The following is a 17,788-nucleotide window of genomic DNA, read 5'->3' as shown; positions in this document are numbered from 1 at the left end:
TGGTACATTCCTGCTCCAGTTTGATATCGAACCTCCAGTCTTGGAGCCTGGGCATTGCGCCTGCCGTAGGAACATACCTACCTTTACTCCTATACGCCCTGGAGTGGGAGTCTTGAGAGCAGCCGGTCGCTCTCCGGTCGACACGTCACGGAGGGAGGACGCCCGACGCTGGCCCTCGATTTGCAGTTCCGTCGTTTCCCGCGACGCTCTTGCTGCGCGTGGGCCGCGCCAGTCTGCCGCACCGCCTCCCCTCCATGTGGAGCTCACTGCTGCCACAGCGCCTCGCCTGTGCCTGGGTGCCGCCGGGGTCCCCTCGCCCAGTCCTCCGCTCCCTCACAATTCTCTCCGTCTTGCTCCCGTTCTTGTTCTGCCGCCGCCACTAGAGACCTAGGGTTAGGGATTCCTCGCCGCTCGTCAGACCAGCCCCTCCTTCTTCACTGGGGGATTGGCCGCGCCTCTACCCAGCAGCGGGAGCGGCCCGCGGAGGTGGCCCCTGGGTCGGCAGGTGGGGTGGACGGCTCTACTCGGTGGGCGATGCGCGTGGAGCCGCACGCGGCGCAACGCCAAGAGGTGGGGCGGTGGCGGGGGTCGGCGCCATGCCAGTGATGGGGCGGCTGCGAGGGCCACTGCGGAGCGGCACTGTGGCGGTCCGAGGGTTCGTGGTCCAGGGGCGACGGAGACTTGGTGGACCGGCCCACGTAGCGCTGGGCATGGCACTCCTGCGGCCGGAGCAGCCGCGGCCGATCCAACCCGCAGATAGGTTCGTGCTCCGTCGTTAGCTGCTTTCCTAGGGTCTCCGAGGTGGGTTCGTGCTGCTGCTTCGGACGGACGCCGTTCACTGATTGCCTGTGCTGACTGGATCGGGTTCGTCCTGCTGCTGTTCGTCATTTGTGAACAGAACAGATGTCGCCTCCCTGGCCGGGCTTCTCCGTCCTCGCCTCCATCTACATCTCTGCTTCAGTTCTCCCCTCCCCCTGTTCCAGTCGCTCTCCCGGTTGATTGCCCCCGCTGTCACCGCTGTGTACATATGTTTTGTTCATCCGATAGCCCGTTCTCCCTAAAACCAATTTTAGGATGCCTACTCACATAATTACGAGATTTGGATTAACAAGATCACAAAGTGTGACTGTATTGCTGATTAGGATAGGAATCACCTGTGTGACCATTATTTGTCCATAAATATTCCAAATTGTTCCTAATAATTTCTTTGCTACCACTTTCTGGATTACCCATTCACCTCAAGGCAGCCTGTCTTGTGTCTTTCTGCTACATGAAACAGGGACACACCACATTTGGTTTGTCCCAGCAGTAATGGTGTGGCAATTTGTCTCATGGGGCTTCAGCTTATATGTTTGTAGGTACCTTTGTGTTTTCTATATTTAATCAAAACGTCTTTTCTGCAGATTCAACAAGAGTACTCAGCATAGAGATATTGTTTAGTACAAAATATCGAGGACCATTTCTATCCTGATCTGGTAATAATACATAATCTCTATCTTAATCTGGTAATAATACATAATCGGTACATCTATTGTTCTATGAGTGGAAGTCAACATTTGCTACCCTATAAAGTCTGCATCCGTATTTTCCTTCTATTTAGTGGATCAGATGTTCAAGGTTATATTTGTCCTTTGTCTTACAAATTAATTCCAGCCTTCGAAGTGGTACCTAACAAGTAATCTACAAAGTGGTCATCCCTAGGTCTACCAGTTCTATAAGCATTCAAGCAAAAATTCTTTAGTTGTGGTTCATTCTCATGACAGGAAAAGAAAAATGTTTGCAGGGATGAATCATACTGCATGGTCAGCATATCCTTCTGTTTGATGGACTAAATAAATGACCCCATGATTCATTTTTCTAACTTCTTTCTCCTCTTCTTGGTGAGAGTTTATATCAATTTCATATGGATTTCAGTTCCTATATCATTGTACTGAATCATTACAAAGGGATTTTGGATCATCATTGCATGATCGTGTTGATCTGATATTTTTGTTTGTCATTGATTGCACAATCTTATCCCAGATCAATTTAGGTTAACATAGTTGTGCCATCTTCATGTGACATGAAAGAAATATAAAAATTGAACTCACTTGGCTGCCCCCTGCATATATATCATAGTACAAATAGGGCTGATAGCACAGCATACAAAAATAGTTCATTATATTTCCCCTTGCGCCACATTATTCTTCCAACCCTCCTATATCCTGCTGTTTTTTTGTTGTATGTTCACAGCACTATATCATAGTGTGCTGAACTTAGCAATGCCAAAGTGCACGCATAACGAAGCTTCATCATGTCAAGTTTATATTATAGCAATTCCCCTTTATTGTTCAATACAATCGACACTACCATGAAGTCTCATACTAATAGAGCAGCATGAAAGCTGAATCATTTGCAATGGCCACTTAAGTTCAGCGAAGCAATCAACTTGCTATGTACTACCAATTATCGTTGATTGGATTCGTATCTGATGTCCTGTCTGGCCAACTCAGATGCTATAATCTTGCTTCTTTTGCATTCAACAAGAAAGAGAATTGGTAGTCCACTGTCATGGTACCCGAGTTTGATTGAATAGCTCTATTTGTAGGTTATAGTACGCCAATATCAATCCATTGCTGCTTACAGTTACATTGCTTCAAATGTGCATTGCCAATCACAGATATTCTAATTATGTTCGTGTTAATCTTCTTTGTTTATTGAATGCTTCAGGTAGGGAAGTAAGCACACTACTTTGTACTAAGAGACTTTGAGATGATCAGAATAAAGAAGAAACAACACTATATCATGGCAGCTGACATCAGTTTTACTTGGGTGAACCTTCAGTGTAGATGTACTTTTACGTCGTGCCTATGCGATAGTGCCGTACCTAGACATTGGATATTATGCTTTCAGAATTTTGGTTGGCATTCGTTATTGGATATTATGTTTTCTCACAGTTAACCGAATCAGTACACGCTGCCAACCATTTGTTTGCTGGATACATCATTTAGCATCACATCATCATACCCCTATACGGGCGCGGCGAAGATCATCCTAGTACCTGGGAACAAGCCTCGTCGTCCGACCACATGGGAAAGCATCAGGCCCCACCTGCAAACAGGACAATAATTTATTATTAATAAATTAATAACAAAAACAATGGGTATATGGTTCAGAAAAATGCAATAGTCAACATTAATTAATGAAACATACCTTCATTAGCCATACTAGCAAGCTATCTGTTGAAAAGAATGCGAAGAGGATGGTTAGGGTGGGCAGCCGCCTCGAGCTCAAGCTTCTCTCTCACACTCTTGATCGTATCGTCTTCAAGATCGTGAGTAAAGCTAAGAATACCTGTGACACTCCGAAGTGACGGGAGGTGGCCTAGAACCAGGTCGTCAACGGTAGATCCACCACCACTCCGGAAATGCTCTGGTTCGACACGGAACGTAAAGTTTTGGAGCCTTGGCATAGCGCCCCGTGGGAACAAACCTGGAACCACACCTCCTCCCCTTACAAGAAACTCACAGCTTACCAAACAAGGGAAAGCATCAGGCCCAACCACACACCTTTCCATCTCAGGGGCAAGACTCACTCTGAACACGAGATGACGAAGGCACGGCAGCGTGCCAAGGACCTTGATGTCATCCCTTTGCTCGTGCAACACATCTATCGCCAAGTAGGAGAGAATGGGAAGCGATGCGGCTTGAATCCATGCCGGCAGAAGCGTGGTCAGATCGAAGCAGACAAGCCGGCTCAGGTTTTCCAGTGGCTCCGCCATGGAGCCATCAAGATCGATTGGATGAAATCTGAGAGGCTGAATCTGTAGAGATTCAATTCTGGTCAGTTTGCCCAGGGATTCAACCAGAGCATTTGTGCACGCGCTCCATTCATCATCGTCCGGTGTATATAATCTGACTATGACATGGAGTACCCTCAGTTGGGTCAGATGGCCCAGCTTCTTAGCAATGCATTTGGATGTTACTGTTGCCAACTCTAGCACTTCAAGGGAGGTTAGGTTCTCCAACCCATCTAATGGTAGGTCTGTGCCCGAATCATTCAGACCACGTAGGCACATCAATTGTCGTCCTAGACCTGTAATAACACTTGACGGCACTTCTTTTACTCCAGCTTTAGATAAATCCAGTGTCTGCAGAAACCGTAGCTTCCCGATCTCTATTGGCAGTTTAGCACTTCTTTTACTACTACTTGGTAGACCAAGATACCGTAGATGAGTTAAGCTCCCCACCAACCCTAGGCTTGCAAGGTCCTCGACATTGCAACCTTGTAGATCCAACACACGCAAAAGATGGTAGCATGAAAGGGTGGGCGTGATCGGATCAATTGCTACACCAGCAGGTTTGAAGATGGTAAGGGACCTCAATTTTGGCATCTTCATGACAGACCAAGCAGTGTTATTATTATTCAGAAGAGATAACCAACGAACCTGATGCTTGCTTTCCAAAGAATGCTTTCCATCGCCCAATATAGTTGTGATGAAATGTTCTTTTATTGACAACGAAATAACTAGATCAAGCACCGTATCATGCAGTCGGCAAGCACGAGGTGTACCATCCATATCCATGTATGCAGGCTGGATCAAGCTTCTATTTAGGAGCTCATTGAAGTAGCTCTCTCCAATCTCAAACAAACTTTGGTCCCCTGCTTGTTGGACAAAACCTTCAGCTACCCACCTCCATATCAGCTGAGTCTTATTAATTGCATAGTCTTCTGGAAATATGCTTAGATATAGTAAACATGTCTTCAAATGAAACGGTAGGTCATAATAGCTAAGCAACAATATCTTCCTCATATTGTCCATAACATGATTGCCTCCAAGGCCAGAACCAATTGAGTCACACACTTTAAACCACTCTTTTATGTTCTCTGATTTATTAGCAAGCAAACCAGATGCGGTAATGATGGCTAATGGAATACCTCCACATTTCTTCAGAATCTTTTTAGATACTTCTGAAAATTGCCTAGGAAATATATCTTTTGAGCCAAATATCCTTCCATAGAATAGCATTTCAGAGCTCTCTTCAGAAAGTGGTTTGAGCCTATAGCAACCGCCGACATGCTCAGCAACATCAATAATGCGGGTGGTTGTGATTATTCTACTTCTCATGTTATTCTCGATTAGGGCATGCCGTATTACCTTATCCCATGATTCTTCATCCCATATATCATCAATAATAATGAGGTACCTGTTTTGTGGCAATGGATAAGGATACAAGATAATAATTTAAGTGAGGAGAACTTATGTTGCTCTTTGAATATTCCAGTGATAATAATTTGCAATATTAGTGAAAGCATGATAGCCAAGAGGACACGGAAATGCAGGGGTCTATTTCAAAATGCCACTGGCAGTTTGGGTTTTGCTTGGAGTAGTGTATATAACCGGACGTGCATAATGAACGGCATATCACTAGGGGAAGAAGCACTTGGAGACATACACATTATGAGAGGGCAGGCACACATACCTCTTGTTCTTGAGGAATTCGATGGCTTTATTGAGGAACGAGAGTACTCTATCCTGCTTGTGATGAGTGAATTGTCAACCGTGCGGTGTGATTGTGCGCTTGGTCTTTGGATTGCAGGTACACGGGCGTCGAGTGTCGACGGGGAGCTGCCGTGAAGGTGCTGTGGCCGATGGACCGTGCGGTGGACGGCGGTGAAGGGCAGCCGGGACCGGAGCTCGGACCGAGCGGCAGCTGTGGCGTCCACTCCTGGATCGAGGGCGCAAGTGGCGACGGAAGGCGGGTTTCTTGGTTTGCGCCACAAAACCAAGGAGGCAGACGGCGGTTGAAGACGCCAAGTCATGGAGGCACGGGCGTCGGTCTCGGGACTGACGAAGGCGACGGGCGTCGACGGCGTCTAGGGTCTCACTGCGGGCGAGGAGGTGACGGGCGTCGGGCGGCGTCTAGGGCCGTCAGAAGGCCGAGGCGGGAACGGCGTCTAGGGCCACAGCGTGGAGGCGGGAATCTTCCCGCACGTGAGGTTTTGGTGGTTTTCTCAAAACCGGCCACCTACCCGGGTTTTGTGGATCCTCCAAAACCGCGGACTGGATCTTCATCAAGACGGCGGCATCGCGAAGAAGACTTCGTTTCAAAGAAAGAACCTCGGCCGTCGGATGAGATCGTGTACAGGGGGTGCTGCAGGCCAACCGGTCTGACCGGTCCCTGGCACCGGTCTGACCGGTCTAACCAACCGGTCTGACCGGTCCAGCGTACCGGTCTGACCGGTCCCGCGGGTATAAATACCCCTTCACTTGTGTTAGGTTAGGGGCGGCTTTTAGAACTTGTCCGTGAATTCTCTGTTTCCCCAGGCCGCCGCCCCTGCGTCTCCCTCCCTCTGTTCCTCTCGTTTGAGTTGATTTTGACCATGGATTGTTGAAACCTTGTAAGGGTTTTGATTGGGAAAGGAGGCCCTATCCTCCTCGTGCCCTCTGGGCTTTTGATTCGATTCAATCCCCTGGTTTTGTGCCTTGTGCAATGGATTTTCGATTTCGTTTTTGGCTCACTTGATTGAGAGGAGGCTACGAGTTCTTTGCTGTGATTCCCGTGCTTCTAACCCTGCCCCAAACCCTCTGGTATCACCAGCTCGTTTGAATTCGATTTCTTGAGTTCTAGAGAAAACCCCATCCCCTTTGATCTCCTCCATAATTCTCAAGATTCGATGATCTTTAGGACGAGATCTTTTGGGGATATGTTCACGGAGTAGGGGCGAAGCAATTCCCCAAGTTTCACCGATTTTCGTGGTCGTTTAGTCGAGATTCACCGTTTGAATCTAAATTTTCGGGGGTTTTCTGGGTGCCACCGGTCAGACCGGTAGGCAAGACCGGTCAGACCGGTCCAGCGCACCGGTCAGACCGGTCCAGGCAGATCAGTTCTGCAGTTTTCCCGATTCGCTTCCGATTTGCTTCGTGGTTTCGCTCGCTCGTTCGAGACCTTTTGTGTTGGGTTAGCTTTTCAATAGCTACTCCAAACTTTGGTCAGAACACTTGAGGGCTTGGGCAATTTTGGGATATAGGCCGACGATTCGAATTTCGAAGAAATTTTGATCGGCTCCCATTCACCCCCCCTCTGGTCGCCGGCTTCGGTCCTTCAATTGGTATCAGAGCTTGGTTGAAGTTTTCAGTATCTTAACCGGTTCGAAAACCACTCGGCGACCATGGCGAGTCTTGGTAAGATCCCGGTGTTTTCCGGCGAGGATTATGCCTACTGGAAGGTTCGCATGAGAGCTTTCCTGCAGAGCATGGGAGCCGATGTCTGGGAGATTACCACGAACCAGCTTTACGAGGTGCTGGCTGTTCGGACCACGCATCTTCAGGTGACCCAGCACGAGGCTAACGCCAAGGCTGTCAATGCCTTATTCGCTGGCGTTTCTCGTGCGGAGTTCTCACGCATCCAGGGTTTTCATGAAGCCCACAAGATTTGGACGTGCCTTGAGAACTACCACGAGGGTACACCTCAGGTGAAGGCCAGACTGTTCGAGACTCACCGGCCTGAGTACGAAAACTTCACACAGGAGCCGGGTGAGAGCATTGACCTGATGTTTAGTCGTTTTCAGTCGATTGTGAACAAGGTCAATGCGAACAGATCTGCTGGTGCCCTTGAGTACACAGAGCACGAGAAGGCCCTTAATTGCTTTACGCACTTGATCGCTCTGTGTGGGATCTCAAGGTGAACACAATCATTGAGTCTGCAGGCTATGAGACTCTGACCGTGAACGAGCTTTTTAGCAAGCTCAAGGCCACGGAGGTGGATAACCAGACATGAGCCAAGCTCAATGGTGCCCCTCCTTCCAAGAGCGTCGCTCTTGTGACTGGCCCAGGTGGATCGAGCTCTAACGCTAACTCTGCTCTTGGCTTTTCTCTTACCTCTTTGCCTTCTGTTTCAGATGAGCAGCTGGAGACGCTGGGCGACGACGACTTGTGCCTCCTGATCAGCAAGTTCCAGCGCGTCTACCACAACAGGCAGAGGAAGAAGAACCCCGGGTGCTACAACTGCGGCGATCTGAACCACTTCGTCGCCGATTGCCCCAAGAAGTCCGGCGGTGGCCAGAACAACTCCTTCGACTACTACCGCCACCGCGACCGCGACGAGGGAGGCTCCAACAAGGAGCGTCGGCGCCACAAGCACCGCAGTCATGACCGGGGAGGACGCTTCGACAAGGAGTCGCTCAAGAAGCGCTTCCAGTACAAGGCCAAGAAGCGGGAGAAGGCCTTCCTGGCGCAGCTCAGCGACCTTGACAAGAGCTCCGACACCGACCGCTCTTCTTCACCGACCTCCGACGACGACGACAAGAAGAAGAAGAAGCGGGACAAGGAAGCCACCGGCTTCATCGGCCTTTGCTTGGCGGCCGGTCGGCGCAAGAGCTTCTGCACCATGGCGGGCGAAGCCGATGGTGCTCGTGCGTCTTCGGGTGGACATGCTACACCGACGCACTCCGGCTCTTCTCCTGGATCCGAGAGCGATTCAGAGATAAACTCCACGATCGACCTGCTTGATACAGAGGTTAGGGAGTTGTACGCCGCTCTCGACAACCAGAAGAGGCTGCTTAAGGAAGCAGCTAGAGAGCGTAGAAAGCTTAGGTCTGAGCTGGCTTGTGCTAGGGAGAAGTCTAGTGAGGATGAGTGTGCTGGCTGCATATCTCACATGAACGATCTTGTTGCTCTCCGTACCAAGCATGATGAGAATGTCGCGAACTTAGATGTTGCTAAGATTTCGCTTGCTGACGTGTCTCATGAGCTCGTTAAGGCCAAGCATGAACTAGAACTGGTTAAGGATGCTTCTATTGTTAGCGATGTGTTTGAATGCAAGGAGTGTCCTATCTTTAAGTCTGATCTAGCTTCGTTGCAGTCTAAGTTTGCTACTGTTGTGTGCGAGCTAGAGGAGATGAAGTCTATGCCAGTTTTGCTTGGCGCTTGTAAGCTTTGTTCCACGCTTAGGTTGGAGCTAGAGGAGAAGAACGCCTTGATCAAGTCTTTTGGAAAGACTAAGGTCATAGAGTCTAGCCCACCTATTGACTGCTCTGTTTGCCCTGGTTTGATCTCTGATTTGGATAATCTTGTGGTAGAGAAAGCCAACCTGGAGAATGAGAATGCCTATCTTAGGGCGATTCTTAGTTGGATTTCTGCTAGTGAGCTGCAGTTGGGCATGATGATCAAGCAGTTCAAGCGTGGTGATGGGTTTGGGATTGGTTACACATACACGAAGTTAGACTTTGACAGGTTGCATGGTAAGATCGGCAAGACTGCTGGAAACACTGCTAGCACGAGTACGCAGCCTTCGCTTGTTGACCCCGCGGATGGTGTGCTTAAAGAACCATCGAAAGCACCTCCGCAGAAGCAGGTTTGGGTTCCAAAGCCCAATGCGCTGAGGAACCCCCTCGACACGCTCCCTGCTACCATAGCCCAGGTTGCCCAGAAGAAGAGGGCTGCTCCTCCCCGTCCGCAGGCTAGGCCTCCACCTCCCAAGCGTGAGGTGAGGTACCACTGCGAGTTCTGTGACAGGGAAGGTCACCTGGAGGAGTTTTGCTTCAGGATGAAGCGGGCTGTGAGGAGAGAGCAGGAGAGACAGAACGCGGACATGTACTCTGCTCGGGTGCATGGTCCTTCTCGGCGTGGTGATAGGCGAGATGCTAGGGCGCGCTGTGTAGGTGGAGGTCAGGGAGACGGTGGTGGTTACCGGGCTCCAGCGGGTGGTCGCTTGGCCGGTCGTGCTCCTGGTCATTTTCAGTACGGCTATGGACCACGGGATCGAGGCTTTGGAGGAGGTGTTGAGGCTCCACGCTTTCCTCGCAGTGGTGCTCGTCAGTCACGCGGTAGACGGGACGGGGGATACGCTTTGCCTGACTTTGCTTACCCTTCTGTAGAGCAGATGGCTCGTCACTGGTTTGCTTCTCACTTTGCTAACCCCAGTGTCGAGACGTTTGTTCCTCCTATGTCTCGTTGGTGATGCAGGTTGGAGGCCTGGAGAACAAGTGCTCCATGGATCTTGGTCTTATGCAGGTTTGATCAAGACTTGATGGTTCTCCAAGGCTGATGGATAGCCCATGGTGGCTGTTGTATCCTATGTACATTTGAGTTTGTCTTTTGAGCTCTTTGTACATTTTCTGCGTGTAACTTGTCGTAAATTCTACATCTCTACTTGCTTTGCTTGCTAGGTCTGTACTTGTGCTTTGGTGGACTAGCCACTCTGTATGCTAGTTTTTGTGATTTTCATTTTGTCATGACTCTTGCTAGCTCAGGGTGTGTGCTTTGTCCAGTCCCCTCATGCTTGTGTAGCTTTTGCTCCTTAGTTCTGGTTGCTAGCTCAAGTATCTTCTTCATATAGTCTTGCTACCTTGGTTCATGTTGTTGAGTGCCTTTAGACTTTTCTAGGAATATCTTTCGTCTTGATATGTTCTAGAGTGTCTTTTGATATACTTTTGCATGTAGCTTGATTAACACCTAATCGTTTGCTTGAGTTTTGCTCTGGATTTTTGGAGTTTGCTATTTTCTTGTGTCCTAGCTTCTCTTGTGCTAGGTATCACTTGTTGAGGGGGGCTCTACCTCAGGTGCCGATGATGATCCGGAGTTACTGCGCCGGCTGCAGGCTCTGGCCCCTTCTGCTTCGACTACCTCAGCTCAGGAGGACGATCCAGTACCACTACTTCCACTTCGATCGTTCACCTCTACAAGAACCTGTTCGAGCAGAAGATGGATCCGCTGAGGACGCAGGGGAGGTGACCTTGAGCTTGCTATGCTCTAGGTCCAGCGGGATCTTCATCGAGGTATGTGAGCATTCGGCTTGTACATTTTTCTCTCAGGATGGACTTGTGGTTTTCTGATTGTTGCCTTTTCCATGGTACTCAGTTGGATCCATTTGGTCTTGTCCTGTGTGTCTTTGAGCTGTTGTATTTGCTGAATTCTTCAGTTGCTTAGCTTTTGGCTTTTCTTTGTCTTTATCTTAAGTTTTAGCTTGGTTAGTTGCATTGTGCATATGCATTATACATGTTTGCATTTTGCATTGTCTCACTTGCACTAGCATTCTTGTATACACTGCTATGATCTTCTAGTGCCTGCTAGTGTGAGTTGATAAACTTGATCATGTATAGCTTGCTCCATTGTGTATATGACATCATCTGAGTTAAGCTATTTTGATTTGAAAATCTGAAAACATGATCACCCTGTCTTGGCTACTAGCATGTTAGGGTGTGTTGATATGCTTTGCTATCTTATTCATGCTAGTGTGGCTTTTCGTTCAGCAATTCATACTTGAAATGATCTAAATCTGAAAAAATTGCTTGAACTGTTCTTGAAATGGATTGAAAAGATCCAGGTGGGATTGCTTGTCGCACTGATCGAGCTTTCGGGACGGCTCACTTTGCACTTGTGAGAACCCGGGCAAGGCTGTGCATGACTGAAACGAGTGCTTTAAGCTTCTGATTGTCTTTTGGCATAGGCTTGGCCTCGTTGCTAAGTAAAGCATGACAAGCTTTCAACCCCTGGCATTAAGAATTGATTGATATAAAAATTGATTGAAAAATGAATGTTGGCAACTTGTTTTGGCTGATTTGGCTCACCTGTATGAGTATGAGTAGCACTGCTTTTCATTCCCTACTTGTTAGTGCTAGATCATGGGTGATGCTTTTATTTCTCCTAAACTGAACTTGCCTAGCTCTAGACTGATTTGATATACCTTGTTGAGCTAGATGCAGGTCCTGTTTATGGATGCACACGTGCTTGAGACTAGATGTTGCTCATATCCTTGTATCCCTGAATGCTTTCACTTACACCTCCTGCATTGCATTCATTGCATAGCATCTGTTCAGGGGGAGTTTCAGCTTCAGGGGGAGCTTTAGGTCTTTGTAGGCTTGATGTGTGCATGTGCCAACAAGGGGGAGAATTTTGAGAGAAGTGATCGAACAAGGGGGAGACTTGTTTGATTTTCGAAAAAATTGTTGTGCACAGGGCTTCGAGAGTGCATCATTTTAGGAGAGTTGCACCTTTGAGAGGGAAAAACTTTGCTTGGAGAGTTTCTGCTTTGTTCTTAGCTCCTGGTTTTCCTCGTTTTCCCTCTGCTTCTTGCATGACTGCGTCGAGCGTTACCTCTGTCTTTGAGGAGTCATGTTTTGGCTTTTGATCGATTGCGTCGAGTCGTTGCCCTTGTCTTAGGGGATCGATCTTTGCTTGAGTAAGTGACTGTTCTTGCCTTTCTGAGGTTTTTGTCACTTGCTTGAGTTCTTCTCTTTCGTGCTTCTTTGTTCTTCTTTGGTTTCACTTCTCTTGGTTCGTTTGTGGTGTGTTGACAATGCACTCATCAAGGGGGAGTTTGAGGAACGAGAGTACTCTATCCTGCTTGTGATGAGTGAATTGTCAACCGTGCGGTGTGATCGTGCGCTTGGTCTTTGGATTGCAGGTACACGGGCGTCGAGTGTCGACGGGGAGCTGCCGTGGAGGTGCTGTGGCAGATGGACCGTGCGGTGGACGGTGGTGAAGGGCAGCCGGGACCGGAGCTCGGACCGGGCGGCAGTTGTGGCGTCCACTCCTGGATCGAGGGCGTAAGCAGCGACGGAAGGCGGGTTTCTTGGTTTGCGCCACAAAACCAAGGAGGCAGACGGCGGTTGAAGATGCCAAGTCGTGGAGGCACGGGCGTCGGTCTCGGGACTGACGGAGGCGACGGGCGTCGACGGCGTCTAGGGTCTCGCTGCGGGCGAGGAGGTGACGGGCGTCGGGCGGCGTCTAGGGCCGTCAGAAGGCCGAGGCGGGAACGGCGTCTAGGGCCACGGCGTGGAGGCGGGAATCTTCCCGCGCGTGAGGTTTTGGCGGTTTTCTCAAAACCGGCCACCTACCCGGGTTTCGCGGACCCTCCAAAACCGCGGACTGGATCTTCATCAAGACGGTGGCATCGCGGAGAAGACTTCGTTTCAAAGAAAGAACGTCGGTCGTCGGATGAGATCGTGTACAGGGGGTGCTGCAGGCCAACCGGTCTGACCGGTCCCTGGCACCGGTCTGACCGGTCTAACCAACCGGTCTGACCGGTCCAGCGTACCGGTCTGACCGGTCCCGCGGGTATAAATACCCCTTCACTTGTGTTAGGTTAGGGGCGGCTTTTAGAACTTGCCCGTGAATTCTCTGTTTCCCCAGGCCGCCGCCCCTGCGTCTCCCTCCCTCTGTTCCTCTCGTTTGAGTTGATTTTGTCCATGGATTGTTGAAACCTTGTAAGGGATTTGATTGGGAAAGGAGGCCCTATCCTCCTCGTGCCCTCTGGGCTTTTGATTCGATTCAATCCCTTGGTTTTGTGCCTTGTGCAATAGATTTTCGATTTCGTTTTTGGCTCACTTGATTGAGAGGAGGCTACGAGTTCTTTGCTGTGATTCCCGTGCTTCTAACCCTGCCCTGAACCCTCTGGAATCACCAGCTCGTTTGAATTCGATTTCTTGAGTTCTAGAGAAAACCCCATCCCCTTTGATCTCCTCCATAATTCTCAAGATTCGATGATCTTTAGGACGAGATCTTTTGGGGATATGTTCACGGAGTAGGGGCGAAGTAATTCCCCAAGTTTCACCGATTTTCGTGGTCGTTTGGTCGAGATTCACCGTTTGAATCTAAGTTTTCGGGGGTTTTCTGGGTGCCACCGGTCAGACCGGTAGGCAAGACCGGTCAGACCGGTCCAGCGCACCGGTCAGATCGGTCTAGGTAGATCACTTCTGCAGTTTTCCCGATTCGCTTCCGATTTGCTTCGTGGTTTCGCTCGCTCGTTCGAGGCCTTTTGTGTTGGGTTAGCTTTTCAATAGCTACTCCAAACTTTGGTCAGAACACTTGAGGGCTTGTGCGATTTTGGGATATAGGCCGACGATTCGAATTTCGAAGAAATTTTGATCGGCTCCTATTCACCCCCTCTGGTCGGCGGCTTCGGTCCTTCATTTATCTATGAGAATCCTCTCATCCAACATTTTGCTATGGATGTCCTCGAACTTTTCCTTGTCAAGGCCATACAGAATGTCCTTGAGAAGTTTCTCCATGTTAGGATTACGGGACACTGAAACAAAAGCCGTGCAATCAAACTCTTTGTTGATTTCATCATGCACTGCTCTGGCAAGTGTGGTCTTGCCGAGTCCTCCAAATCCAGCAATAGAGACTACTGTCGTTTCCTGTTGGTCTCCGTTTGCCAACCTTGTGATTACTTCTTCCTTTGCCTCGCCAATGCCGACAAGTTCAGTGATCTTGGTGTACAGTGCTTCTAGGCGAGGGTCAACATGGGTTTTCTTGGTAGGAGCAATATCATCAACCTTGTACCTACAACAAATTAAAGGGAACAAAGAATTGAAACTCCAAAACTAATGCAATGAAGATGGCACATGAGAGCATCTTCAAAAGTGCCAAAGGAATAGAGTCCTAAAATGGTTTTGTGACCTTGCCAAAAATGACCGGGAGGAAATTAAAAAATACACCTCCAAGCAACTAACAGTTCCTAAAAAGTTAGTCCTAAAAAGATTTAATAGATGCAGCACCATCCATCCGTGAGACCATTGCCTATTGTGTCCCCAATGTGAACAGTAATATGCGTGAACAATAATCCAGCGGAAGTTTTTATTCGCGCTATTTTTTTCCATGGGATTTGAAGCACGGAGAGTGCAGCGGTAAATTTAACTCAGTATTAGGCACATAAAAAAAATTGAAAACGAAATTGTTCATCCGTTGAAGTATTTTTTTTTCACCCAAAATCAATGAATTAAAATGTTTATTGAGCATTCTTAGAGATGCTCTAAATATGTAACAAGAGAGGAAACATAGTTAATTATTTTTTAAACAATATACTAGTAAATGAAAGTTTTTAAAATATATACTAGTAAATGAAAGTCTAGCAGCTAACCTGTCACGTCGATTGGCCAGCTCCATGACACGCGCCTTGATCCTACACGAACGCGCGAGACGCAGCGACTCGGCCCCCTCGATGTCTCCGCGCCACTGCCCCGCCATGCCATGGGACGCTCACACCTACGCCGGCCGGCGGGCGGCACCCCGACGACCGAGGGTCACGTCACACCAAGCAGATGTAACATCTCGAAAATACGTACAAATAAATCACCCGCTAAAAATATTATTTTCCAAAAAAAATTTCGTTGAGCTCAAATCATTCCAAATTCTTTTTTGTCCGAGCTCCTGATTCCCCGAAATATTTTTCCCGGCGATCCGCCGTCCTGACACCAATACCAATCGCCGTCCTTTCCCCTTTCCCTTTTTCTCGTTCCACGTGCTCGTTACTGATCGGCCGAACGCCGCAGCGCGCGTGTGGCCGACCGCCACCGCGAATCCCGCAAACAGTTCTCTCTTTTTCCCTCTCTCTCTTTTCTTTTCTTTTCTTTTTCCTTTTCCCCCTTTTTCCTTTTTTCTCTTTTCTTTTTCTCCCTCCTTCCCTTCTCCTCCTTCCTTCTTCTCTCCCTACCGCGCACGAGCTGCACGACGCCGAGCGCTCTGCTCGACGCCGAGCGCCCCCACGCCGCCCCCCACCTCCCACTTGTGCTGCCACTACCGCTACGCGCCACCGCCCCCCCTGCTTGCCTCGGCGCTCGCGCAGCACAGCGCCGCCGGCTAAGCGAGCTCGGAGCACGCCGAGCTGAGCAGCGAGCGCTCCGAGCACGTCGGGCCCTTGCGCCGGCCCCCCTCCACTTGCCCACTTGCCGTCCTTCTCTGCGCCACCCGTCACCTCGCCGTCGCCTCCGAGCACCACCGCGCCGCTCCACGACGCCGAAGCAAGCCCCACCTCCATTAATCGCCGTCCTTCGAAGCTCACCGGCCACCACCGCGACCCCTCCCCTCCGCCTCGCCTCGGCCTATAAATAGAACCCCCCCCACCCCACCGCAGCTCTCCACTCCCACAAACCCTTGCCACCGCCGCTCGCCTCCTCCCCGGCCCTGCAGCACCGCCGCCATTTCTGCCGCCGCCTACCTCCACCCGCCGCCGTGGGGAGCCGTCCACAGGCTGCCCCCGCGCAAGGTGAGGGCGGGAATCGAATCCTCTCTTTCCCCTCTCCGTTTTCCCTTTCTCCCCGGCCGCCGCCAAGCCCCTAGCGCCGCCGACCCCTAGCGCCGCCTCCCCCATGCGCCCCTCCCCTGTTTCGGTCGACGGGAGGGAGAAGAAAGGGTGATTTAGCCCTTAGCCCCCTGTCCTTTCTTGATTTCCAATAAGAACCCCCCCACCTCTCTATTCTTTTTTCAAAGAAGCCCTTCCTATGTTTCTTTTCCAAAATTGAACCCCTCCACCACACAAACCTAATTACATAGAGACCCCTGCCCCTTTTTAGAGTGGCCCAACTATTTCTAGAAATTACAACTAAGTCCTTTCCTCTTCTAAAAGTATTTTCCAATAAGCCCCTCTCTTATTCCTTTTAATGAATAAGCCCTCCCATCATATAAACATAATTTCAAATAGACCCCTGCCCCTTTTCGGAGTAACATAATTACTCCCATCTCCATATCTTAATTTCTTCCGATTCGAGCTCAATGATAAAACCTTTATTTCTTTTTCTTTATTGTGTGTTTGTTTGTGTGCGCCATAGATCACAGTGTGAATGAGGGAGAACCCGTCGATGAGCAGTACCGCGAGCAGGTGTGTGAGGATCAGTACCGCGACCCCGAACCCGAAGGACAGTACCTCGATCAGGACCTCCCAGAAGGCTTTGAAGACGGCAAATTCAATCTCATCCTTTGATTGCATATTTCGACCCAATTTTATAAACACAACCTATTGGCCTGTTTTATAAAATTGTATATGTTTCTACTGCTGAAAACATGGTTGGATAGCCACCCCTTGATTTGTTATAACCATTCCTTGACCACCTAGATTAATGTCTAAATATGATTTATTCTATTTGGATGTTGATCGCTGCTAGAGCGCCGCTTAGGACCCGGTACTCGTTTTATTACACTCTAAAATGGTTGCAACATGCTTTATAAAAAGAAAAATGTGTGAGTATTGAGAAAAGGGAAATTGGGTTATAAAGAATAAAATGTTAAGATGGGATGGATGAATGGCATTCCCTGAGTGGATTGTCATGCGTTGGAGGCTCGTACCATTGTGGTAGAACAAGGAGGTTGGGAGATAGCCATCCTGTCACAATTAAGGACCGAGTTGATGTGTCATCCTGCCTGACTCAACTATCGTGCAAACCACTCGACCATTGTATGTGGCAACGGCTTAGCATAAACCCCACTAGTTAGTCTGATAGTCATCAGGAGAGCTGAGAGCAATGGGTGACCAAAGAGAAGGGATAAGGTCGTGGTGACTTATGCCCCAGTTAAACCTCGGTGTCAGGTCAATGGCCCCTTGGTAGAGCCCGTGTTGGCTAGTCAGATCTAGCTAAGGTGGGTAATGGCTTTGATGGGATCTGCACCGACACTAAAGTAATCGTGCTATGGTACCCCACTTGTGGGTAAAGTTGCACACCTCTACAGAGTGTAAAACCTATTCGAATAGCCGTGCTCATGGTATTGAGCGGGTTACGGTTTGGTCACACAACTAGACTTTTGGAAGGGATGTTTTCACGGTGTGAGTTGTTTTGGAAAGGTGTCCGGCAGTTGTGCCGTGAGCTACTGCGGATGAGGAGTCCGGTAGCATTAAAACTTGGATTCTTTGTGTAGGATCAACCCCACTCATGATTCGGTTAAGAAGGAACCGCTTTAAGAAAACCTTTTTCAAAACTAAACCCCTGCATGTGTAAAATCTAGCTTTACCGCAAATAAACCTCAGCCCTATCCTTGATTTATCCTGCGCATATCTGTGTTACCCCCTCCGTGGATGGGGTTGGACTTGTTGAG

General features: G+C 49.2%; 1 protein-coding gene and 1 long non-coding RNA gene across 4 annotated transcripts; one reads left to right on the top strand and one right to left on the bottom strand.

Moving 5' to 3' along the window:
• The first annotated feature begins 803 nt into the window (after nt 1-803).
• On the top strand, nt 804-2,976 carry LOC120706124. 2 transcript variants are annotated; one of them, XR_005688204.1, is made up of 2 exons: nt 804-1,475; nt 1,784-2,170. It is a non-coding gene; the product is annotated as an uncharacterized LOC120706124 (long non-coding RNA). The 2 variants fall into 2 exon arrangements; XR_005688203.1 differs by lacking the exon at nt 1,784-2,170 and adding an exon at nt 2,710-2,976 and having other exon boundaries at nt 822-1,475.
• On the bottom strand, nt 2,881-14,880 carry LOC120706122 (disease resistance protein RGA5-like). 2 transcript variants are annotated; one of them, XM_039990695.1, is made up of 5 exons: nt 14,844-14,880; nt 13,895-14,266; nt 5,463-5,489; nt 3,193-5,186; nt 2,881-3,090 (listed from the first exon to the last, which is right to left on the bottom strand). In XM_039990695.1, exons 1-4 carry the CDS (start codon nt 14,867-14,869, stop codon nt 3,215-3,217), a joined length of 2,397 nt encoding a protein of 798 aa, XP_039846629.1. In that variant the 5' UTR covers nt 14,870-14,880; the 3' UTR covers nt 2,881-3,090; nt 3,193-3,214. The 2 variants fall into 2 exon arrangements, with proteins under 2 accessions (XP_039846629.1, XP_039846630.1); XM_039990696.1 differs by lacking the exon at nt 2,881-3,090 and having other exon boundaries at nt 3,231-3,471; nt 3,549-5,186.
• Nucleotides 14,881-17,788: the final 2,908 nt, after the last annotated feature.

Source organism: Panicum virgatum, chromosome 5K (genome assembly GCF_016808335.1).
Source record: "Panicum virgatum strain AP13 chromosome 5K, P.virgatum_v5, whole genome shotgun sequence".
NCBI lineage: Eukaryota > Viridiplantae > Streptophyta > Magnoliopsida > Poales > Poaceae > Panicum > Panicum virgatum.
This window is presented reverse-complemented; position numbering and strand designations above follow the sequence as displayed.